Source organism: Plecotus auritus, assembly GCF_963455305.1.
Source record: "Plecotus auritus genome assembly, chromosome: 7".
Classification (NCBI taxonomy): domain Eukaryota; kingdom Metazoa; phylum Chordata; class Mammalia; order Chiroptera; family Vespertilionidae; genus Plecotus; species Plecotus auritus.
Window position 1 is genome coordinate 122,618,010 of NC_137774.1, and position 27,238 is coordinate 122,645,247.

Genomic DNA, 27,238 nt, shown 5'->3' on the forward strand with positions numbered 1-27,238 from the left:
ATTTTACTGTATGTGAATTATATCTTGCATTAAAAAAAAGTAAATAAACACACAAAAAGTGCAGTTAGTGAAACTTACTGATATATTAAGTGAAATCTATTTTAAATATTTTATTGATCATGAAAACCTATCCATCAATACATCTAAGAAACTTGATTTAAAGGGGGGCCAAACATATGGTGATGGAAGATGATTTGACTTTGGGTGATATACAGATCATGTGTCATAGAAATGTATACTTTAAACCTATATGATCCTATTAACCAATGGCACCCAATAAATTTAAAAATAAATAAAAAGAAAAAAATGAACATATATTTAGGAATAATGGTATGCTGGACCACATCCTGATGTTTACTTCTTATAAAGTATATTAGCTTTCTGATTCCCTATAAATCAGAATTTTACAAGTTATTTCTTTCAGTCCACTAAATGGAATTTTTATTTTTTATTTTAAAAGAGTTGATGTATATTTTTAAAAAACCAGAACATTTTATGGGCAACACAAGGGCTCCTTTCTGTGAAATGGTTTGAATATTTTAGATATAAGGACTTTTGTCATTTAATAAAGTTAAAATAAAATGCATTGGTCGGTAGACTACTGATGCATTGTTCATTAGATCACTAAACAACGAATGCTCTCGGAATAAAATTTACTTAATTCAGAAATTTGATCTGCCCTTTCTAACCCTTGATAGCATTCCAAGGTTTTGACGCTACATGTGAGAATGCAAGATAAGCCTAAAACTTGGATTCTTTCTGAAGGTATAATGAGCTACTACCCCAGCCATTTGGCACATCACCCATGTTATTTTAGAAAAAAAAAAAAAAAGCCTTTCAGTGGAATGGGATTATTTTACTTTAGCTGTTTTCTATGTTATAAAGTTTAATTGCAAGTTTAAATGAACAGAAGTAAATTTGTGCCCATATGGCATTAAAGTATGTTAACTTTAGGGGAGAGAAATAATATGAATAATGCTTAGAGATGTTTTTCTGTGCCAGAAACAAAAGCATAACATTCTTAAAATTGTATTTTCACTGAATTGTACCTGTCTAAGAAAAGAATAATATGTTTTATGCTATTTTTTTCCTTGAATCATGGGTAGTTCTAAAAGTAGAATAAGATTTGTAGCCTAGTAATGGTTTTACAAGCATCATAGTGGCTGGGCAAATAACCTATTGTAAATTTTCTACATGTCTATTGATGTCATTAAACACAAGCATATTGTATTTCAGAGTCATTTACTCATCTTCACTGTTACTAACAGTTGGTGTATTAGTTCACGTTAAATGGAATATCTCTTTCAACTATTCTTGGCATTTCCTAGATTAGATGAATTATGAATTTGATTATTAAAATTAACCTTTTATGTTCATCTGGTATGTTATTCTGAGCCAATGTCCTTTTGTACTAAATCTTTATCTTTCTGTGCTCTGGAAAAAAATCTTTATTCAGGTAGATATTTAATGCAAAGTATATTTTGCATGAAATGTAGTTTGCAATATTTGCAGTTTGTTTTTACATGCAAATATTTTACAAATATATTTTGCATGAGCCAGAGGAAGGATGGGTTTATTCTAAGTTTGTTCATATTTTTATTTATTATATTATTTCCTCAAAATTGATTAGGATTTTGGAAATAATAGAAATAAAAACCAGGCTAAATCCTACTATTACCAATAAAGATAAACTATATTTGACTTCCAAAATATATGCTAATTTATACCTCCCATCACATCTCCATCTCAATACTCTCTAGGTTTTAAGAACATTTTGGTAAATTAGTTAAAGGAAAAAGATTCTAAAAAATCATGCTTGGCTATTATGTCATAGGCAGATGGGACTCCTCATTACACTCTTTATTTTATTCCGCTTCATGAATTTGTCAGTTTTGTGGGTTTTTTTCTCTTATTTTTAAAGAAGAGACTGCACAAATTGTTCCTTGAACCTCTTTCTCCTTTGGGGATGTTCTTACGCATCCACACATATCCATATTCGTGTGTGTGTGTGTGTGTGTGTGTGTGTGTGTGTGTACAGACACATATACTGTTGGGAATCTCTTTTGGGGTTGTGCACTATTTGATCAGAACAGAGGGATTCCACCCAGCCAGTGTTGCTCGGTGGTTGAGCATTGACCCATAAACCAGGAGGTCCCAGTTTGATTCCTGGTCAGGGCACATGCAGAGGTTGGGAGATGTGCAGGAGGCAGCTGATCCATGATTCTCTCTCTCTCTCTCTCTCTCTCTCTCTCTCTCTCTCTCTCTCTCTCTCTCTCTCTCTCCCCCCCCTTACCCCCTCCCTCCCTCCCTCCCTCCCTCCCTCCCTTCCTCTCTGAAAACAATAAAAACATATTAAAAAAAAAGAAAAAAAGAACAGGGATTCTGATTATTTTACAGGGATTCTGATTATGATATGGAAGTTAGAAAGAATTTTAGAACTTTATTCAGAATAAGTATTTGATGTCAATATAACACTATTGAAAGTTTTATGGAATACTTTAACTAAAACTGTTAAAAGCCATTGACTATATGTTGATTTTAAAATATTTTCCAGTGCAGAAAGTTGTGTTTGGCCATTTTTACCAATGAAGTATTCTGAGGTAGAGGTTAACTGATTATTCAGTCTTGAATTAAAAAGTCATATATTTCAAGGGCATTTGAACTCCTTTTCAGAGGTAACTTTTTCTAGGAGGGAGAACAGATGTAACTTGACGGAGGGAAGAGCAGTTTGTGAAAATGTTTGCAGGCATTGGGTTTTCCAAAACTAAGATCAAATGTGGGTTTTGATTGCTAATAAGTATGTAGACAGTATTACATAAAAAAACTATGTACACTTTTTAGCTTTGCTTAGGGTCCTGAATGTCTTTTTGAAAATAGAATAACTAGTTGAAGCTATGTCAGAGTTCTTAAAAAACATAATCTGGGCTCATCTGTACTAATTTCCCATCTAGTTCCTTGAGCATTTGTCTTCATGTTATACTAAATGTTAAAATCAGCTGAGGGACACAACAAGTTTATCAAATAAAGTATTTGTTTGCTAAATCCTAAATTGTCTGAGCTAGGTATCTTTTGGAGCTTGACAATAAGTCACTCTAACAACTTATACTTAGTAATGGTTGATTTGGTAGAAAAATAGAGTGTGAGTGTTGACAGCTGGGGAGAAGAAATAGCTGGTAGATCCACCTGTCACACAGAAACTAGAGGTGAAAGGTTCAATCAGAAATTATGTAGTCTGAAGTAATAAAGAACTATCCGATTTATTTGTTTACTTTTTAGTATCTGTCTCCTGAGAGCAGATGTTTGTATTTTCTCTTATATAACCCCAGTGCCTGGATCAATGACTGGCACATTGTAGCTTCTCAAGAAATATTTGTTGATTCAACAAACTACCTGACAGAGAGCATGAATTAGGCTTCACATTAAGCAATGTTGTATTCATTGCTATAATCAGGGAAGAATACTTTATGTGGAGGGTTAAGAATTATTTTTGTTTGCTTTCAAACAGGATATTACTAAGTTATCTCAGATCATAATTATTTCTTAGAAAATAATCACAAATATATATATATTTGTAAATGAGAAACATTTTCAAAGCATCAGTTCCTTGAATAGAAAAGAATAGTGAAATGGGAAAATTTCACTTTAGGAAAGCAATTTCTTTTTCAGGTTTGTAACAGTGGAAGTCAATGATTATAGAACAATTTAGTGGGTCCCAGAATGCAGACTGATCTTAATTGAGATATTAGAGGGGCCTGTGCAAGAATTCAAACTTGAATTTGTGAACCTGTGAAAGTTTATCTGGGATGCCTCAGTGACAATGCACAATCCCTAAATCTTAGAACTAGTCCAACACTCTGCATCCCATACAAACTTTAGCTCCATAAACAATGCACTGCCCATAAATTTATAAAGGATACTGCCCATTGTTCTAATGATTTCATAAAGATATCTGTTCATATTTTAGAAACCTGTGTATATCTGTGGAGAAAGTTATTAATTTATTTTTCCTAAGGTCAGTAACTTATTTAGTGCCTAGATTGAATATGTATGTATGCATGTTTGGGTATATACATTTAGGTAGGTAGATAGATATAGATAGAGAGATATAGATAATATATATATACTAATTTCTTTTTATTGATTTCAGAAAGGAAGGGAGAAGGAGAGAGAGGTAGAAACATCAATGATGAGAGAGAATCATTAATTGGCTACCTTCTGCACACCCCACACTGGGGATGAAGCCCGCAACCTGAACGTATGCCCTGACCGGAATCAAACCCTGACCTCCTGGGTTAATAGGTTGATGATCAACCACTAAGTCACACCACTCGGGCTATATAATATATTATTAGATTAAAACTGTCACATCATCCCTAATTAGTGGTGGTTTCTGAGTAGTTCCAAAGGTGATGTGGGCTGACAGTCTTGGTCTGCAAATGTTCTTACAGTCAGTAAAGAAGAGACTTAGTCTCCACATATGTGATAATTCTTCAAGCATTGTCCATCTATTTAGGGAAGAGCATTTGGAAGAAAATGAAGAAGGGACCATAGTTTTCTGTGACTTTGTCTTCAAATCACTGCATGCCCAATGTGGTACTTCTTTAGAAGTTTCTTTTAGTTCCAGCAAATCTTCTTTTGTGTTTGTAATGATATGCGACAGGGCTATGAGATTTTTATATTTATCATAAACTATATTTGTGTGTATACACACACACACACACACACACACACACATATATCCTAAAAATGTATGGACACACTTAGAATAATTATAAAGGCAGTATTTATTAATATTCATTTCACTTTCAAAAGTAAGCTATCAGCTGTTAAAGTGTGTATACATTTGGACACCTTGTATATAATTGTAATAAGAACACTTAACATGAGCTCTATCCTCTTGAAAAAAATTAAGTGCAAAATACAGTATTGTTACCATAAGCACTATTTGAACCGCAGATCTCCAGAGCTAATTAATCTTGTAAAACTGAAACTGTATACTCATTGAATAGCAACTTCCCATTTCCCCCTTCACTAGCCTCTGGCAGCTACCATTTTACTTTCTGTTTCTCTGAGTTTAACTATTTCACTCAGCATAATGTCCTTCAGTTTCATCCAAGTTGTAGCATATGGCTGAATTTCCTTCTTTTCTAAGGCTGAATAATACTCAGTTATATTTATATACCACATTTTCTTTATCCATTCATGCATCCATTGATTGGCATTTGGGTTGTTTTCCTATCTTCCCTATTGTGATAATGCTGCATCGAATGTGGGAATGCAGATACCTTAGACATCTTTTGGATATATACCCAGAGTAGGACTGTTGGGTCATAATTCTGTTTTTAACTTTTTAAGAAGCTTTATACTGTTTCCATTGTGGCTTGCACCATTTACATTCCCAACAACAGTATACAAGGTCTCCAATTTCTCCAATGACTGTGATTATCCCCGAGTGATATGCGCTTGGTGTGTGTGTATGTGTGTGTATTCAATATGCATCTGCCTCAGATGGCCTGTGCTTATGTTGCTATAATTCTTTCCAAAAGATTTATGAAGGTGGTTTACTTGTATCAATAGTAAAAACACCTTGCACTTAAAAATTGATTTTCTTTTTTTGAAGCTTTATTATTTGTATTACCTCATTTGATTCTTATAGATTTGACTAGTGGTCTGGTGCATGAAATTCGTGCACATTAAAAGGGGATTAATTAGAGGAAATATTTTAATATTGCTATTTGCCCTTTCTCTATAATAGAAGTGTTAGAGATGAAAGAAAATTAGTAAAATTAGAAAAATTAGGAAAATTAGAAAATCTTCCTCCTGTCAGAGTCTGGGGTGCACAGAGGTACCCAGAGTCAAGTCTCCGCCCACCCACGGTGCTTCAAAATCGAGCGAGACCCAGACCCAGCCGGCCCCACCCGCACTGGGTGAGATCCAGACCTGGCTGGCCCCACCCTTGTCAAGCCTTGCTGGGCAGGGGGGCACAGCCTCAGGTCCCCCAGCATACCCTCAAGTCCCTTGGCCCGGTGCCAGGGCAGGTGGCACCAGGGCGGCACCTGAGGGTCCCCTGCCAAGCCAGGGGCATGGCCTGAGGTCCCCCATCAAGCCCCGCCAGGCAGGGGGCATGGCCTGAGGTCCCCTGGCCCGGTGCCGGGGTAGGGGGCGCAGCCTAAGGTCCCCTGGCCTGGTGCCAGGGCGGGGGGCGTGGCCTAAGGTCCCCTGGCCCAGCACTAGGGTGGGGGGCACAGCCTGAGGTCTCCCAGCCTGGGCCGGGGCAGGGGGGCGTGCCTTGAGGTCCCCCGTCAAGCCCCAGTGGGGGGGGCACAGCCTCAGGTCCCTGCTGATTGCTTGTTAAGGCTAGTTAGGGGAACTCGGCCTCTGCTGTGGGTGCAGCCATCTTGTGTTACAGAAGCCCCGCCTCCACTGTGGGCGCCACCATCTTTGTGACAGTGTGATGGTCAATTTGCATATTCCCTCTTTATTAGATAGGATTCTTATGTGTGATCAGTGTCCTCTTAGAGTTGTTACTGGTAATTTTCTAAGAAACTATTATTTGTTTTAAATTTGAGCATTATTGTCCAAACTAATCCCTCTGCAAAATTGTAAGCCACTTGCATTGTAAAATCATTTGGAAGTTCTTATTTTATTAAAATAGCTTTGCAACTCACAATTTTTTAAAGTAAACTTCCACTAACATTTTTATGTCAGTGCATTTATAGAATTGAGCAAAATATTTTATAGTAGATGGGGTGAATATTTTATTTTAAGTCTGCAATGCAAAAGAACAACAAAAATGTGTGGGGAATTCTGTTATGATCTAGCAAGTCTGTGGATTTAATTTGAATTCACTGAAGAGAGTGGACGTCATAGATTTACAGTTAATGAGCCATATTTCTTAAAGTATTCTGTCACTATGGGATTGCATACAGATAGAATTGACAGTTGGAAACGTGCTGAGATAGGGAAATTAAAAAAACAGCTGTCTCTCTGGGCAAATGCTACCAGCTGGTGAGGCTCTCCAAAGCAAAATATTTTATATAATAAAATAGCTTTCAGATATCACTGAAGTTACATATTATATATTTAAGGTAATTTTTTTAAAGTTTGCTTTTGTTAAGCCAAAATACTAAGATATTCTTTCAGTTTAAGAAGTTTTCTATTTTAATGACAACTAATCTCTTTAATATGTTTTCATTAAACTAATATATATGCCTTCAGAGTTTATTTTTTGAAATTGTGTAGGACTCATTCGAAAGGTGTTTTGGTTTCTGTCTCTTTTTTTCTTTATTGATTAGGGGCTTAATCACAAGGAACAACAACAGCCTGTAATTATTGGAATTGAGAGTCTAGGTCAGTGGTCGGCAAACTCATTAGTGAACAGAGCTCGCAAGCCGCAGTTTGCCGTCCACTGGATTAAAGTATTACATATGTGTCCTTTTCCCCTCATTGTCCCCCTACATCTCCACCCGCTTGTGCCCTTACCCCCCTAGTGTCTGTGTCCATTGGTTATGCTTATATACATGCATACAAGTTCTTTGGTTGATCTCTTCCCCTTACTCCCACCCTCCCCTGCCTTCCCTCTGAGGTTTGACGGTCTGATCGACTGATCTGTTTTTGTTTATCAGTTTATGTTGTTCATTATATTCCACAAATGAGTGAGATCATGTGATATTTATCTTTCTCTGACTGACTTTATTTTGCTTAGCATAATGCCCTCCAGGTCCATCCATGCTGTTGCAAATGGTAAAAGTTCCTTCTTTTTTATAGCAGCGTAGTATTCCATTGTGTAGATGTACCACAGTTTTTTAATCCACTCATCTGCTGATGGGCACTTAGGCTGTTTCCAAATCGTAGCTATTTTAAATTGTGCTGCTATGAACATAGGGGTGCATATATCCTTTCTGATTGGTGTTTCTAGTCTCTTGGGATATATTCCTAGAAGTGGGATCACTGGGTCAAATGGAAGTTCCATTTTTAGTTTTTTTGAGGAAATTCCATACTGTTCTCCACAGTGGTTGCACCAGTCTGCATTCCCACCTGCAGTGCATGAGGGTTCCTTTTTCTCTGCATCCTTGCCAGCACTTGTCATTTGTTGAATTGTTGATGATAGCTATTATGGCAGGTGTGAGATGGTACTTCATTGTTGTTTTGATTTTCATCTCTCGGATGATTAGTGACTTTGAGCATGTTTTCATATGTGTCTTGGCCTTCCTTACGTCCTCTTTCGAAAAGTATCTATTTAGGTCCCTTGCCCATTTTTTGATTGGGTTCTTTATCTTCCTTTTGTTAAGTTGTATGAGTTCCCTGTAAATGTTGGAGATTAAATCCTTATCGGAGATAACATTGGCAAATATGTTCTCCCATGCAGTGGGCTTTCTTGTCTTTTTATTGATGGTTTCTTTTGATGTGCAGAAGCTTTTTATTTATTTATTTATTTTTATTTTTTTTTTAATATATTTTATTGGTTTTTTACAGAGAGGAAGGAAGAGGGATAGATAGTCAGAAACATCGATGAGAGAGAAACATCGATCAGCTGCCTCCTGCACACCTCCCACTGGGGATGTGCCCGCAACCAAGTTACATGCCCTTGACCGGAATCGAACCCGGGACCCTTCAGTCCGCAGGCCGACGCTCTATCCACTGAGCCAAACCGGTTTTGGCCAGAAGCTTTTTATTTTGATGTAGTCCTGTTTGTTTATTTTCTCCTTAGTTTCCATTGCCCTAGGAGCTGTATTGGTGAAGATTTTGCTTCAGCATTTGTCTGAGATTTTGCTGTCTGTGGATTCCTCTAGTATTTTTATGGTTTCCCGTCTTATGTTTAAGTCCTTTATCCATTTTGAGTTTATTTTTGTGTATGGTATAAGTTGGTGGTCTAGTTTAATATTTTTGCATGCATCTGTCCAATTTTCCCAACACCATTTATTGAAGAGACTGCTTGATTCCATTGTATGCTCTTGTCTCCTTTGTCAAATATTAATTGAGCATAGTGGTTTGGGTTGATTTCTGGGTTCTCTATTCTATTCCTTTGGTCTATATGTCTGAAGTTTAGAATAGAACCAGATTTTTCTTGTTAGGTCTTTGCTAGAATGAAATCTATTTTTTAAATGCCATGAATTGTATTAGAAGTGAATCGTTATGATCTCATACTCTGAAATAAGATTTAAACCTCTGAACATATAGTTGCTTCTCTTCCAAAAGCTTAAAGTCCAGTGTTAAAGATCTTGGAAAATACATTATTAATAACCTAAGAGTTGGGAAGGAGGAATTCAAAATTCTTAGCTATGTCTTGAAAATAGGTTGAAATGCCAGGCAAGGAAGGTGTTAAAGCTGGGCAAGGAAAGAATGGGCTAGCATTACAGGCAAAGAAACATTATTTGCTAAGGCTCTGTGGTAAAAAAGATCGTTATGCATCTGAGAATTCAAAAGAAAATGTGATTACACAATACAGAGAGTGAGGAAAGCGTGGTATAGGATGAAATTTGAGGAGTAGGCAGGGGCCAGATCTGGTAGGTCCTTTCTGGATTTAAGGACTGGGGTCTTATCCTTCCTTATAGCACAGGGAAGCTATTAGATTTGCATTTTTAAAGGGGTAACATGTCTGCTAACAAGAGATATGATCTGAAGGAAATTGTGCTACATTAGATATAGCAGAAGGAGGCTTCAGAAGCAATCCAAAGAAGAGATAATAACCCGTTGATAGACTTGAGTGGTGATAGTAGAGTTGGGTAGATCTAGGGATCTTGCAATATTAGCTTGAAGGACTTGATGATTGTAAGGAATAAAAGAAGGACAAAGAGTTACGATATTTATTTAGGCTTTTGGCTCGAGCAGTTAGGTGGATTGTAGTGCCATTATGGAGTTGGTGAGCACCCTTAAGGAGAAATAGGTTTGGACATGTGTAGATGGATTCAGTTTGAACATATTGAATTTGAGGTGCCTGTGAAATCGCTGCAAGGAGATATATGTAGTTAGTTGGACACATTTATAAGTCTGTGTCTCTGGTAAGCTATTTAAGAAGCTATTTAAGGATGGCTTAAAGGAGGTCTCTTCTTTAGAGCAGGTAAAAGGAAAATGTGTGAGCAAATGATCTGAAGCTGATGTAAATGAAGGACAGCTGGGGCTATAGACTGGACTCCAGGGAATGCTAATGGAAAGTTGGAGGAATGAATTTTATTTCAAAGATATGCTGAAAAAGCAGTTACTTCAAAAGATTTTTTAAAGTTTAGAATGTACCCACGAAGAATGAAGTATAAAAGGTTTTAAAGGGGGAAAATTGGGCCAAGATGAAGATGATTTTAGTGAAATTTAAGATGTAGTTCTGACTTAAGAGGATATACACTCAGGGTAAATGTTCTTTAGTTCTAATTAGACAACTGATTGCCATTCATATCATAGTCTCTTTAATGTAAAGATGCTAGAGGAGCCCTTTTAGGCTTAGCCAAACTGACATTATTGAATAATATTAAACCTTAATTATTAATAAAATTTTTCTTTTTCTTTTTCCTTCTTTCTCTATACCCCTCCCTCCATCTTTCCTCCTTTTCTACTCTCCCGTCATTCCTACCCAGGAGGAAGCTAGGATGAAATGTTTAGATAAATGAGACATAAAATGGGAAAAGTGTTTTTCTTTTTAAAATAATTAGGTAACTTGCAGAGTGGAAAAATCATTTTAAATTATTTCTAAGTTCCAAGGTAATAACTTTGTGTAAATTTAATTTGCATAGGATTTAATAAATAATGATTAAGGTTATGTATGTTTTCCTTAGTGACTATTATTTGTGAAGCATTAAATAATTTAAAAAATTTTTACTAAACTATGGTATATCCACACAATGAAATACTATGACTAATGAAGAAGAATAAAGGTCTCTGTTTTTTTGTTTGTTTGTTTTTATTGTCGAAAGTTTTACATACGTCTCCTTTTTCCCCAATTGACCGCCCCCCCCGCCCCCCTGCAGCCATTTCCACCCCGAGCAAGCCCCCATCGCCCCAGTGTCTGTGTCCATTGGTTATGCTAATATGCATGCATACAAGTCCTTCGGTTATTCTCTAACCACCCCCTCCCCTACCATTTGTATCTAGATCAGTCTATTCTTGTTCATCAAATTATGTTGATCATTATATCCCACATATGAGTGAGATCATGTGATATTTATCTTTCTCTGACTGGCTTATTTCACTTAGCATAATGTTCTCCAGTTCCATCCATGTTGTTGCAAATGTTAAAAGTTCCTTCTTTTTTATAGGGGCATAGTATTCCATTGGGTAGATATACCACAGTTTTCTAATCCACTCATCTGCTGATGGGCACTTATGCTGTTTCCAGATCTTAGCTATTGTAAATTGTGCTGCTATGAACATAGGGGTGCATTTATCCTTTCTGATTGGTGTTTCTGGTTTCTTGGGATATAGTCCTAGGAGTGGGATTACTGGGTCAAATGGGAGTTCCATTTTTAATAAAGGTCTCCATTTCTGAGAGAGGAGATCATCAATATAAATTTTTAGATGATAAGTAACACAGTATTTGGTTTTCTATAAGAAAGAGTGTGTACAGTATGCTGTCTTTTCTAAGAAACAGAGGGTAATAATACATTTTTATTTGCTTAGACTGCACTAAGAAACACTGGAAGATGCATAAGAAACTAGTACGATTACCAATAAGGGTTAGAATGAGGGGGTATACAATGGAGGTAGACGGGTGGGAGTGAGACTTCTCAATGTCTATTGTGTTATCCTGTTTTCATGTTTAAATCTTGTGAATTTACTTTCAATACAAAAAGTAATTTTTAAAATAATTTAAATGTATTGCTTGTGTGTTTTTATAAACTGAAAAGTCATATGTTTGTGAGCACTACCAATTATTTTTCATTCATTCTTTGTTCATGTATATCTACAGTGTGGCTGATGCTACAATAAAGTAGGATACATATAATTCTTATTTATTAAGGGCTCACTTTGGTGGGCAAATGAGAATGTGAGGTAATCACTATGGAGCACTAAATGTCATAAGAAAGGCATGGTCATTGGCAGGATCAGTGAAAACTTTAGGTAGGAGGTAGCATTTGAATTGTTTTTTGAGCAATTGGAGAAAAATGGGCAAGTTAAGAGAATTTTAGGTGGGGCATGAACATAGGCACAAACATGGAAAATTATAGGACTTGCTCCAGTGAATCTTTGCTTTTGACAAGCAATATGGATGACATTTATCCTTGAGAATAGTAGTGGTCTTGTAACATTTCAAGAAATTAAAATACTTTGATGAAAGCCAGTTGTTGTTACCCTGTTTGTCATTGGCCACATCTACACTGAAATACTTGTGAAAATACAAGCAGTGTTAGTAGCACCTGAACTAGGAATATGTACAGTATGGGGAACTTTTAAATAGCAATATATTTTGATATAATTTTACACAGAAAAGTTGAGTGATTACAAAGACCATATATATAATATATTACTTACATAATTTTTTTCTGAACCATTTGAGAGAAAAGTTGGAAATTTTATACCCTTTTACCTCTAATACATTGGTACATATTTCCTAAGAATATTAATATTCTTTCATAATTACAGTGTAGTTATCAGAATCAGGAAATTTTACATTGATTCAATATTATCAACCTACAAGCCATGCTTAAAAGTTCGTTAATTGTCACATAATATACTTGATATCTGATATTCCTCAACTCCAGGACTAAATTTAGGTTCACACTTTGCATTTAGTTGTCATGTCTCTTTATTCTCCTTTAATGTGGAACCATTCCTTAGTCTTTTTAAAACTTTATTGATATTGACATTTGTTTTGAAGTATAGGACATTTATAGAATGACCCTCAGTTTGAGTTTGTCATGTATTCTCATAAGTAGATTTAGGTCATGCTTTTTTGACAGAAGTACCTTCGATGTGATCTTTGTCTTCCATGCATGATTTCAAGAGTACACAATTTTGGTTTGCTCCAATATTGGTGATGTATGTCAGGTCATACCATAGAGTTACTATTATTTTACTCTTTGTAATTAATCAGTAATTTGGGGGGAAATATTTCAGACTATTTCTTTATGAAACTTCCACCTTTTAATTTTAGAATCTATTGCTGATTCTCTAACTCCATCATTCTGTATGCATTAGTTGGCATACTATTGTACGAAAGAACTTTCTCCTTCTCTTTTTCACTTTTTTTATATCATTATGGAATCATTGATTCTTTTTTTCCCCATCCTTACAAAACTTTTTATTAATGCCAGAAATGAAATAGTAAAAACACAATGAATTTTTTTTTAACATCAATATAATTGTGGGTACAAAGGTGGTATGAATGGGGACTCAGGAGGCCTTGAGAAGAGAAAGCAGGCCTTTGGGGAGCGTTCATTCTCAAGTCAGACCTAAAGGCGTCGATTTGGTCGATCCTTGCTCCACAGATGATTCTTATTTTATTCAATGGATTATATAATCCATGGCTATCATTATTTTGATGCCTAGATAATTCTAGATTTGGCCAGATGACTTACCATCAAACAAGTTTTGTGTTCTTTTAACATTTATTCATCATTCTTTCAGTATTTTCTTATTTTTTGGTGCAATATTTTATTTTCTGACTCACCTTGCACTTTCTGTGCTCCAGGCCCTGAATCAGCCTTTCCTCCTAGGATCTTTGGATTTCTTTCCATCTTCAGAAATAGCATGGCCAGTCAGGGCCTTCTCAGTTTGCATTTTTCTGACACAATTTTTCCATAATCTTCCACTTTTAAGGCTACATGATTAGATTTGGATCTACTCAGATAACCCAGGATAATCTCCCCATCTTGGATTCTTAACATTAATCATATCTGCAGAGTTCCTTTTACCATCTAAAGTAACACATTAACAGGTTCTGGAAGTTAAGATGTGGACATTTTTGGGTACCCATGTTTCTGCCTACCCATGTTACAGACAGTGATACTACCTGGTGCCTGACTTTGCTGAATCGTTTTTTTTTTTTCTGTTTAGAATACCTCCTACCTTTCCCTCTTTGATTCAGTAAATACAAAAGAGGTGTTACGATTCAGAGTCACAATAGTATTATATTAGATATAATATCTGTAAGTAAATTATAGGGGAAACAGATTCCAGAAATAACTAAAAAAAATATGCTCACAGAGTATTGCTTTAAAAAATAGGAAATCCTTATTTGTGAGTTTATATTAACTGGTCCTAATCCATAGTTTTAAGGTTCATACTAGTAGTTATTCACACAGAAACAGGAAGTAAAATATTACAAGTAATCAGTAAAGAGTCTCTTAATTTAGTATAAGAACATTCCAAAATAGAGAGATACTCATTCAGAACAATAAGTGATAATAATTTATATGAATTTGATAATGAACAACATTGCATCTTAATGTGTTATTTCTTTCCTACCTAGATCATCACAAAGTATGTATATGAGCTTCTGGAAAAGGACTGTAATTTGAAAAAAGTATCTATACCAGTAAGTCCAATTTTTTAAAATGTTTATACTTCCAAATAAAGTAATTTCCAATTCAGAAGAAATTTTTTGTTTTAGGTTAACTGTGATAAGTTTAAATATTAAGGTCCTAGTATTTTGATATTGATAAAGATGATATTAAATTCCTGTTAGTAATCCTTATCTCATTGTGTACAATAGTTTTTAAAAAGTAAAAATCTTCAGAACTATTGTGCACAATGAGATGAGGTATACTACAAAATAGACACGGTATATTAGGTACAACATGGGGAATATAGCCAGTGATATTGTAATAATTGTGTGTGGTGCCTGGTGGTACTTGAAGTCACAGAGAAGAACACTTGGTAAGGTGTATGATTGGCCACTAGGCTGTGTGCTGAAACTAATGCAGAATAATGTTGAATGTAAACTGTAATTGAAAAAGATAATAAAATATAAGTGGGTAAGAAACACTAATACCCACCTTAAAAAAATAGACTGATTTCCATCCTTTTTTGAAAATGATAATGTAATTAGAAGGACCACCCTTCTCCACCCTTTCCCATTTATTGATCTAATTTATTATAACTTATTTATTTGAAGTGAGGTGGTACACTGGAATGACCTTTATATGTATGTATTCCTAATGAAAGCTCAGCTTAATGAATTACTATTGTTTGAAGATAAATGGACCTGGAACAGCCATTTCTAAACTTTAGTTAATGAAGAAAAAAATACGTTACTCATTATATAGAAATTTTACTAATGGAAATTATCATTAACTTTATACAAGTAAGTTATAGTTACCAACTGCAAAGTCAGAGTTCTGTGTTAAACTGATATACTAACCAATAACCAGCTCAAATACTGCCCTTACTCCTTAATCTTTAGTACCATTACATAATTCAGTTTCATTACCTTGAATTTTCTAATGTTCTCATACTTTTAAAGTTAACATTTTGGGATGTTGAAGTAACATGGCTTATTCATGGTTACTTTAATTTATAGACCCTTAAAATATTTTAAACATTATAATTAAAAAAAACACATTTTTATCTTCTGAAAAAAAGTACTCTTCCAGTTTTAAAGTGATTACTATAGAATTTAAATTACCAAGATTTCATTCCTTAAAAAATTGACTGAATTTCTTGGTAACGGGATTTAGTCAAATAGTAAAAAGAAACAGTGCTCAGCCCCTACTGGAAAGTCCAGAGCTAAGATAAACAGATGTCCATTTCCATAGCATTCTGGGCCCCATTAAGGAAAAAATAAAAACTGACTTTAAGAGGCATTTTCATTTGTGCATGTTTAGATGTACTCTTTGGTAAATGCATGACTAGAAACCTCCATGGCCTCTTTTTTATTACACACTGACAACTTTGCTTTTTAATTTTTTCTTTTTTCTTATCACCATTTTCCTGTTTTATTTTGTTTCGTTTTGAGCCACTTTAACTTAGTCATTCCTCTGTTTTCCTATAATGGTTTTAAATAAATTGGAATTACCTAGATTAGGTTTTCCACTTTCTCTCATCCTCTTCCTTTCCTCTGTGGCTTCGATCATACCTGCTGTCACTGTAATTTGTTTACTCAGGACATCTCATGCAATTGAAGCTAAAGTGATTCTGTTACACTTCATATCTCTCTTTCTGCATACTTAATTACTATTAATAAAGATACAATTACATAATTTTATTTCTTAGCATGTGTAGCTCTTTTAAAACTCTTTATAATTATGTACTAGTTTAATATTCAGTATATATTTTCTGAACCAGGCAAGTTATAACCAGTTATAGGATGCATTGTTTAGCTAAATACCTTTTATCTAAAGAAAGTCACTGGTGATGCTTGATAAGATTACTTATTCCAAAAGTTTATTCATTCCTTTATTTAAAGAGTGTCTACAATATGCTGTCTCTCCTTTAGGCATTGGGAATGTAGTTAGATACAAACAGGAAAGTTCGTGCCTTCCTAAACTTAAATTCTAGTGGAGGAAGCAGAAGGTTAATAAACAGTTATACGAACAAATATATTAAAGTAAAGCATACAATTTATTAGATTGTGGCATGTGCTATGGAGGAAAATAAAAGAGAGAAAGGAACTAGAGAATTCTTGGGATATTAGTTAAAAGGGGTGGTCAGGGAAGGCTATTGAGAAGATAGAATTTTTTCTTAATCTCTGTGACCATGCTCTTCTTGATGAAATAATTGCCCTTTGTGCTCTGTTTACATGAATTTCTAAGCCTCTGTTATATCAATCCGATTGTTTTAGAAGTAGAGGAATTTTGTTTTTTTTTCTCCTCCGGGAATAGTGACTGGGAATATTTGGAATTCAGGGCATTTTTGGTATCTAGAGTTTTTATTTCTTATTTTGATAACTGCATGAATATATACCATTGATGAAGTAAAGAACTATTGAATTACATAGCAGGTGGATTGACCCTCTCTATTTGAGGGTGTGTACTACCTGCCATCAAGACTGTAGTTTCTGTCTCTGACCAGGCTGCATAGAGGCTTCCATCCCTAGTTACTTGCCACTACTGATGTGGAATGTCACTCAGTGCCTGCCCTGGTGTATGTAGTTAATGACTGGGGAGTCATCCCTTCATTTAGTCTTTCAAATCTAAATCATATATCATCTAGTTTAAACCTAAATATTAAGTACAATCAGAATGAATAAAAATATTTACTTTTCATCCATAGATAGCTGGAACATAAAATAAGGTTATCAGAGTACACAAATAATATTCCCTTATTAAATAATTATTATATAACCTCATGTTCATACCCTGAATGAAATTTTAAAGTCCATTTACATAGAACAGTAGATTTTTGAATTTTTAATAGTTTCCTCTCCACCTTTTAAAAGCTTAGTGGTATTTGTACGTAATATATGATTTTCCAATAGGTGTATCCTCCAATTCGGTCTTTCTGTTTCTATTTTAGGTGCAGTATTCTTCTATTACAGAATTATAGACTTAATAGCTCTGTGACCTTGGGCAAATTATTTAAATTCTCTTGATTTCAATTTCTTCATCTATAAATGAGTATAATAATAGTACCACCTTAATGGTATTGTGATTGAGATAATATTTTAAAAACATTTTGCATAGTATCTAGACAAAAAATAGTTATTCTTATATATAATGACACTTAATACCCTATATAATAAAAGCCTAATATGCTAAGTGTCTGGTCATCTGATCATCTGTTCAACCAATCAGAGCGTAATATGCTAATGATATGCTAAGGCCACTCAACTGCTCACTATGACATGCACTAACGACCAGGGGGCAGATACTCTGACCGGTAGGTTAGCTTGCTGCTGGGGTCCCGCTGATTTGGGACTGAGTTAGATGGGCTGGTCACATCCTGGAGCCCTTCTATGGTCCCTCCCTGGCCGTGATTGTGCACCAGTGGGGTCCCTCAGCCTGGCCTGCACCCTCTTGCAATCTGAGACCCCTTGGGGGATGTCAGAGAGACAGTTTTGGCCCGATCCCACAGGCCAGGCCAACGGATCCCACTGGTGCACGAATTCGTGCACCGGGCCTCTAGTACAACAATAATGTAGGATACATATATTTCCAATATTCTTTTTTCATATTTTTATACTATCGTGTCTTTTTTTTTTTACTCATCTACTGTATATATAATTGTTACTCTCTAATGAATATTTTAATTTTATTTTAAACTTTTTTACTCCTATAATTCTGTAATAACCATTTTATAATTTCTAGTAAGCATTATTTGTTTGTTTTTTTCATTTCTATTTATGCCTGATCAGAAAACATTTATTTATTATTTAACTTTTTTTAATTACAGGTAGATGCCTCTGAGAGTGAACCAAAGAGTTTTATCTTTATGAGTGAGGATGCTTTGACAAATCCACAGAAACTGATGGTTTTAATTCATGGTAGTGGTGTTGTCAGGGCAGGTCAGTGGGCTAGAAGGCTTATTATAAATGAAGATCTGGACAGTGGCACACAGATACCATTTATTAAGAGAGCTATGGATGTAAGTGCACTTTCTTTTATATTTTTTTTGGGGGGGTCATTATATAGCTCTGCTTTATTATGTTTATAATTTATTTTAACATGTTTCTTCTAACATATCTCCTATACATACTCTTATCCTTAAATTGTTATTATTTATTTGTAATGAAAAATTGTTCTGCATTATTTTGCAGTTACAATAAAAACAAAATATCTTAAGTGTATAAAAATTTAGATAATGTCCTTGAAATGAATTTTTTTATTCTTAATTTTTTGTTTATTAGTATTTGAAATATCACTTAAACTATCAACTACTTATCAATAAGATTGAAATACTTCTGAAAAAAATATGACTGCTTTTGTAAATCTTTTCCTACCTAGTTTAATGATGTTAGAAACTAAAGGAAATCTGCTACTTTAAATTAATCTTTTATTCTTTTAAAGAAGAGATGGAATAACTCAGTATTTTTAAAGTTATTTCTTTGAAAAATACTCTTTAGAGGCACATATAAAATGCCTTAAGCATATAATATACATACAAAATGGTAAATTGCAGTATTTACTGAATTACTTTTTTGAATTTAAACCTTTTGGAAATTGGTATTTTAAAATCATGTTTAAGGTTTTCTTTCCTATAATAGTGAAATTGTTTTTTTTTTCTGGCCTAGTATTCCATATCTAACTGTTAGGCTACTTTTGATTTACTGACTTATTCTTAGGCTCTGTTGAATAGCCAAATTTTGTAAAGTATGGATTTCTTTTACATATAAGTAGAGTTTTGCTTCAGAAAAAAAGTAAAGTGACATCTTGTATAATATAAAAATGTAAAGTTTATTTTTGTAATTAAAATTGGGAAGGAATTCTTTGATACACTGATGATTAATTACAAAGGTCAAAGATAATACGTTCTCTACTTCGTTAATTCTGAAATGTTAATACAGTTGACCCTTGAACAATCTGAGCATTAGGGCCACTGTTACCCCATGCCTGCCCCGTGTGCAGTCAAAAATATATAACTTGACTCACTCAAAACTTAACTATTAATAGTCTACTGTTGACCAAAACCTTACCTATAACAAACAGTTGCTTAACACATATTTTGTATATTATATGTTTTACATACTGAATTCTGACAATAAACTAAGCTACAGAAAAGAAAATATTATTAGGAAAGTTATAGGAAGAGAAAGTACTTCACTACTATACATATTTATTGAAAAAAAATCCACATATAAGTGGATCTATTGCAGTTCAAACACGTTGTTCAAGGGTCAACTGTGTTTAAGGCCCAACCCAACTCTTAAATAATATTTTGGTTAATAGATTTTGAGGCTTTTAAAATGCTGTAGGTAGAATTTCATAGGTGAATTGTATATTTTTTTGAGTCTTTATGAATATGCAAAGAACATAAAGGCATTACTACTTTTGATTGGTTGCAAACTTCATTGGTGTGGTTTTAGTAGAATTGAACTAACTAAAAATATTGAGGTTTATATTTGAGTAACTCACATGAAATATTATTTAAACTGTTTCATACTTCAGGATATGAATAATGAATGAACATTCTGACAAAGTAGTTTGTGGTTAGAACAGACCCTGTTGATGTATTTTAACATTATACTAGTACATGAAAAGTGATCACAATTCAGTAAATATTTGAAAATTTAATTTAGTAAAGAAAATCAGATGTTTGTATGTTTGAGAGCTAAGTGAAATACTTTTTGTAATTATATTGTTCCTGCTACTATATTAATTAAGCCTTTCCCATTCTTGATTTTTTTTTTATTGTTGCATAAGATTTTTTGAGGTGAAAGGTGTCAGTGGGAATCCATACCAAACATCTTTGAATTGACTATCTGTTAATATCCCAAACAGGAGGGAGCAAGTTTGTTAGTGACATTAGAATAGTCAGTCATCTTGTTCTTGTAAGTAGGAATAGTGTTTTGGGGATAACATTTCATTACCTTGACTTTTTTTTTTTTTTTTTTTTTTTCACTTTGCTCAATCATAGCAGCTCATGATTCCTTGGAAAAAAATAAAATAAAAAAGCAGCTGATTTCTAAATACTTTTTTAGTATTTAGTATATACAGTATGTTGTGTACTTTGAAAATTTTTAATTTATATACTTTATTCTTTTATTTTATAGTAACTGAATATGAACTTTATTGTGGTAATTTTCTATATACTGAATATTTTAAAATAATATTTCTTTTTAGTCAAGATAAAATTATTTTATTATTTGGATTTTACCTTTTCATAATGTTTCTCTGGTAGTTCTTCAAGGGCTGCTCTGTGTTTGTTGGGGTGGGGGTCAGTGCAGGTGGACAAGTATGGAGAAAAAGGAACCCTAGTACACTGCTGGTTAGGGATGCAGATTGGTACAGTCATAGTGGAAAACAGTGTGGAGTTTCCTCAGAAAATTAAAAACAGAACTGCCTTTTTGATCCAGTAATTCCACTTCTAGAAATATATCCTAAGAATTTCAAGACACAAATGCAAAAGAATGTATGCACCCCTATGGTCATAGCAGCATTATTTACAGTAGCCAAGATCTGGAAACAGCCCAAATGCCCATCAGTAGATGAGTAACTAAAAAAACAGTGGTAAATTTACACAAGGGAATACTATGTGACCATAAAAAAGAAGAAAATATTTTGCAACAGGATGGATGGATCTGGAGAGTATTATGCTAAGTGACATAAACCAGTCAGAGAAAGACAAACACCATATGATTTCACTTACATGTGGAAACTCATGAACAAAATAAACAAAATAGAAACAGACTCATAGATATAGAGAACAGACTAACAGCTGTCGGAAAGAATGGGGATTGGTGGGGCTGAGTAGAAAAGGTGATGGGATTAAGCAAAAAAAAATCATAGACACACACAACAGTATGGTGATTACTAGAGCGAAAGGGGTGGAGGGAAATAGAAGAGGGTAAAGGTAGAATAAATGTTGATGGAAAGAGACTTAACTTGGGGTACAATATACAGATGATGTATTATAGAATTGTATTCTTGAAATCTATATAACTTTATTAACCAATGTCATCCCAATAAATTCAATAAAAATTTTAAAAAAACAAATAAAACCACTTACATTTTATTAAACTGCAGAACATCAAAGAATGTATGCATATATTCTTTTTTCCCTCTCTTTTGTTTTATTTATTTTTTCTTTTCTGCATGCATATAATCTTAAAAGTCAAGTAAAAGCCAAAGGGATATATCAAAATAATGATTATCCTTTCCTAATATTTTTTCCCACCTATTAGTTCTGTTCCCTAGATATAATCACTCTCAATACTTTTAGTTTTACTTACATTTGCTATTTCACATTTAGAATTATAGCACTGTCTCTTGATATATCACTCATTTTCTGTTATGGATAAACAGTTTTTGAATTAAATCAGCAATCAAACTTTATAATATTACTATTACTTTAATATTGCTTACGGCTGAGCCATGTAGGTACTATGATTGCTTTTCATTTTTGCTATATTTGTCTTTATGAAATTAATTTCATAGGTTTTTATAATTATTTTCTTTGTAATAATTATTAATTCAGCTCTTGATTAGTCGGTAATTTTTTTACATCATCAAATTTATCAGAAAATCTTCCAGTTTCACGTTCTTCTCGAGAACTCTCTTTTGGAATTCTGTGGACTTTTGTTCCAGTTTTGATTGGTCACTTTCTAAACCTGCCTTCCTTTCTCTCTCATCATGGGACACCCCTTCGATTTTTTCTTATGTTTGACCTTCTGTTTCCTGGATCTAATTAACCCTTGCTTTTGGATATATGCCCTCATTTTGTTGGAGTCATCAAAGAGTGAATATACAAGATAAAATTTTAAAACTTGTATTTCTAAACAATGCCTTTATTTTACTTCTTCACCACTTCAAAAATCATTTTCATTCCAAAATTTGAAGGCTTTGTTTCATTGTCTTCTAGTTTTCATTGGTTTAATTGAAAAGTCTAGTACTATTCTGATCTTAAATCCTTTTGTTCTCCTCTATAGAGGCTTCTTTTCTTTCTTCATAATGCTTTTAAGAAATGTCCTATGCTTCAGTATGGGTTTGTTTTTGTTTTTTTGATTCATTGTGTTGGGCACTTGGTGATGATTACTTTCTATCTCATGATCCTTAATTCTGAGAAAGAAATTTGTGGTGTTTCTTGATAATTTAAATCTTTCTTTAGCATGTGGTTTGGGAGTTCTGGATGGAGTTTCTAATTTTCTTATCTGTCTTATCTAATGGTATATACTTTCTCTTCCATCTGTTTTGGCTCTAATTCCTGCGATGTTACCTACTTTTTTAAATCCTTTTTTAGAATTTTTAAAGTTCTTCTATCATATTGGGGTATGGAACTCTTTATTTACTTTGTAGACTTCTACATAGTACACCTGATTGAGCTTTGTGTTGCTTTCTTCCCCTTTCATATTCTGAATATGTTTCTCTGAAGGAAAAACCTCATCTCTTGCAGAGCTGGCTGCACATGTTTTTTGTTTTTTGTTTTGGGGTTTGTGGGTTTATTTTGGTGGGTTGGAGTTAACTACCTTATGTGAACTTACATCTAGTGCCTCTGTTAACTCAAGGCTACCTCTGCTTACCAAGATAACTAGCACCCCAGTTTCTGAGTTTTTCTGAAATTCTGTGAATGAGTTGGCATGCTTCTCGTCATTATTCCCCTCCAATGCACTTAAGTTTGAATTTCCGCTGTAATACAAAGCCTGTTCTGTCTTTTAAAAATTTATTGGCATCTGTATCCTCTAGTCCAGGGGTGGGCAAACTTTTGGACTCTAGGGCCAAAATGGGTTCTTAAACTGGACCGGAGGGCCGGAACAAAAGCATGGATGGAGTGTTTGTGTGAACTAATATAAATTCAAAGTAAAGGAGCGGAGGGGGAGAGCAAGAGAACCGGATAGAAGAGCCGGATCCGGCCCGCGGGCTGTAGTTTGCCCACGGCTGCTAGAGTCTAGTCTCTCCCCTTCCATTTATTTTGTCTTGATGAGTCAATACCACTCCAAGTTTTTAAAAAATACATTTTTATTGATTTCAGAGAGGAAGGGAGAGGAGAAAGGGATAGAAACATCAATGATGAGAGAGAATCATTGATCGGCTGCCTCCTGCACACCACTTTTTGGGGATCGAGCCTGCACCCCAGGCATTGCCCTTGACAGGAATTGAACCCGGGACTCCTCAGTCCACAGACTGATGCTCTATCCACTGAGCCAAACCAGCTAGAGCAACTCCAAGTTTTTAAACAATTTTACTATAATCCGTGGAAGGAATAGTGGCAGTCTAAAGTATAGCATTTTAATTAGGTTAGAATCACTCCTACTTTTTAGACTAATATTTTACTGTGATTTGTGGAAGGAATAGTGGTAAAGTATAACATTTTAAGTACATGTTTTTTATATGGTTGTTCCAATGACAGTCACATTACAACTCATATATTTTTAAAATAAATAACACAAATTTTCTATATAACACATGCTCTGTAGACCCCAGGAGACATCCTTATGTGGCAGTATTCATCACACTAGAATATTTTGGGATTTTGTTTTAGATATCATTATGATTGTAAGGAGACTAATTAAAGAGTATGTTAAGTGTTGCTTAACTTTTATATGAATCACATACTTCAAAAGTTGATTTAGAGCTTTTTAGTTTTTAAATCACTTGCTTCCCTTTTAATAAGCTGTAGCTTTAACTTTTCTATTCTGGCTGTTGACTTTTTGATTCCTCTTAATTCATTGTGGGTTTTCTCTCCTTTTTTGATGGGCCCATTTATAAAACTGATTGATTGCAATATTAGGATTTTTTTTCTTTAAATGTACATGGAACCATTATAGATGGGTATCTAAAAAGAGGGTATAGTTGTTGTTGTTTTAAATAATTTGAGTAAAAATTTTTTGGTAACATTTTTATAACTATTACCTTGAATTCAAAGTCTTCCAACTAAGTACTGCAAGCTCTTGCTATTTCAATATAAGTAGTTGACAAAGTAGTTGAGCAGGAAATGTGATAGGGTTTTCCATGGTTTGTAGATAGTAACAATTTAGAGCATAGCTTTTATTTTTAACAATAGCAATGCCATATAGTAGCTTATAGGAAATTATTTAGCATTTATGTAGTGCAAGCAACATATAATTTGCTTGGAGATGTATTTTTAGGGTCTCAGAAGACTCAAGAACATGAAAATTTCTTCAGAGCTTTTAAATACACTTTTGTTAAATTGATATATATGCTTTTATGCTTTTTATGGTCATTCAAAGTATTTGTGGAATTAATTACATGCTTATTAAAACAAGGTGCCATTTTTCAACATATAAAATTGGCATATAAATTGGTATTACATTTTATGATATACTAAGTTTAGATATTTGTGGGAATGTAAATTGAAACAATCTTTTTAGATGGCAGTTTTATTATATTTTCCAAAATTTAATATACATACCTTTGACCCTAAATTCCATTTGAAGGAATTTACTCTAGAGTAGCCACAAAGTATAGGGTGTCCCCAAAAATGTGTTTCATTTAGAGTAGCCACAAAGTATAGGGTGTCCCCAAAAAAGTGTACACACACTTTGACTAATGATAAAGGCAGTATTTATTAAAAACATTTCATTTTCAAAATTGAGCTATCAGCTGTTATAGTGTGTACACATTTTTGGGGACACCTTGTATATGTATGAGGATCCTTATCACAGTAGTTTGTAATACCACAAATACTTCTAACCACCTCAGTACCCACCAGTAGGGAACTATTTGATTAAATTATGGTATATACATATTGTGGAAGACTGGTTATTAAGAAGGATGAATTTAGTTTATTTATGTGTGTTCATTCATATGGAATGATGCCTAAGTGTTATCAGATTAAAACACAAGAATGAGATCATTTGTTAAAAATTATATTTACACTTGCATACACATAAAACTACATGGATATATATTGATGTTCTTGGAAGTTTATGCAAGAAACCATGAGATTTTTTTTCTTTTGCTTTTCATTTTCAGTTTTTATATTCAATTCTTTTGTTCCTTTTTTACTTTGAGCAGTTATTACATTTCTAATTTTAATTTAAAACACTTTAAGATTAAAAATGGTGCAGAGTAGGAGGATGCTGCATGGACATGCTTCCAGGAACAAGCTGCAATTACAACTGAAATATGGAAAGGCTTCCTGAATAATGAATGGAAAATGCACAGGAGAGAACCCTGATATCCAAAGACTGAAGGTGGAGACTACAAAGAGACTGGTAGGAGGGGCGGAGGCGAGAAAGGGCTGGCCGGGAACCCACAGACAACAACTGAAGTCCCGGAAAGATATCTCAGTTGTGGGGGGAGTGCCACTGAGAATTCTGGAATCTAATCTTGAAGCTTGGCACCCCAGCAGAGAGCACCAAACTGAGGAGGGTACCCACATAACATCTAGCTGTGTAAAGCAGTGGGGTGCTGTCTGCCAGGGAGTGGCAACTGAAAGTTCAGGCACCCTCTTAAAGGCCCAACTCACAAAAATTCCCTGTGGAACCACCCACCTTGTGCTCTGGCAGAGGGAGGGTGAAGTGGACTGGAGCTGTGAGAGCAGAGCCCAGGACCAGGGACTCGGGGGATAGAGCTCAGAAGGCAGATACTCCAACAATGAAAATGAAATGTTTTTTAATAAACACTGCCTTTATAATTATTCAAAATGTGTGTACACATTTTTGGGCACACCCTATACTATGTGGCTACTCTAAAATAAATTCCTTCAAATGCAATTTAGGGTCAAAGGTACAAATATTTAATTTTAATTCCTCACACAGCGAAGGACATCTTCCCCACATAGACATCGGCCTTGCCTGGAGGGAAAACAGTCCACACACCCTATTGGAAAACACCTTGCCCTGAGGCCATTTAAGAGATTAAAAGTATCAGTTAGCCTCCAGGCAGAAGCAACTGCCTCACCCTGTTGGAAAAAAAACTCTCGCCACACCTGAGGATGATTGCCTGGGGGCAGTTCAAGTTGGAATCCTGTTAGTCTGTAGACAGAGGCAGTCTCTGGAGGCTTTGAGTCTTTGCCTGATCCAATTAGTCAGAAACAGCCTTTAACACTGTCCTGCACTAGAGATTGAGTGGTATAGAGCTGGAAGGATTACACAGCAGAATAGGGGAAGCTGAGGATCAAATCAGTGAATTAGAAGACAGAGTTGAAAATATCACTCAATTAGAGAAACAAAAATAAAAAACAATTAAAAAACAGGAGGGCATCTTAAGGGAGCTGTGGGACAATGTGAAATGTAACAGTATTAGAATAGTAGGTGTGCCAGAAGATGCAGAAAGGAAGAAAGGAATAGAGAAGGTGTTTGCAGAAATAATGGTAGGAAACTTCCCTAACCTGGTAAAAGAAAAAATCAAACAAGTTCAGGAGGCACAGAGAACCCCAAACAAGAACCCAAACAGACCCACGCCCAGACACATCATAATTAAAATGCCAAAAATTAAAGGCAAAGAGAGCATCTTAAAGGCAGCAAGAGAAAAGAAAACTGTTACTTACAAAGGAGTTCCCATAAGGCTGACACCTGATTTCTCATCAGAAACTCTACAGACCAGAAGGGAATGGCATGAAGTACTCAAGGTGATAGAAAGCAACGATCTGAGACCAAGATTACTATATCCAGCAATGCTATCATTCAAAATAGACGGTCAAATAAAGAGCTTCCCAGACCAAAAAAAGGCTAAAGGAGTTCATCACTACCAAGCCAGCATTACAAGAAATGCTAAAGGGATTGCTGAGAAGAAGAACAGAGAGAGAAACCTAG

The 27,238-nt window shown here is 34.6% G+C and overlaps 1 protein-coding gene across 8 annotated transcripts in view; it reads left to right on the plus strand.

The window, feature by feature from the left end:
• The window catches only part of ARB2A (ARB2 cotranscriptional regulator A), a 415,332-nt gene that overhangs the window by 99,368 nt on the left and 288,726 nt on the right, over positions 1 to 27,238 (plus strand). For 5 of the 8 annotated variants that reach the window (XM_080678355.1, XM_080678357.1, XM_080678354.1 and 2 more), the window contains 2 exons: positions 14,399 to 14,464; positions 18,259 to 18,450. In XM_080678355.1, the coding sequence (XP_080534481.1) occupies positions 14,399 to 14,464; positions 18,259 to 18,450 (258 nt within the window). The remainder of the gene's footprint in view (positions 1 to 14,398; positions 14,465 to 18,258; positions 18,451 to 27,238) is intronic. The other 3 variants (XM_080678361.1, XM_080678359.1, XM_080678360.1) reach the window with 1 other exon arrangement.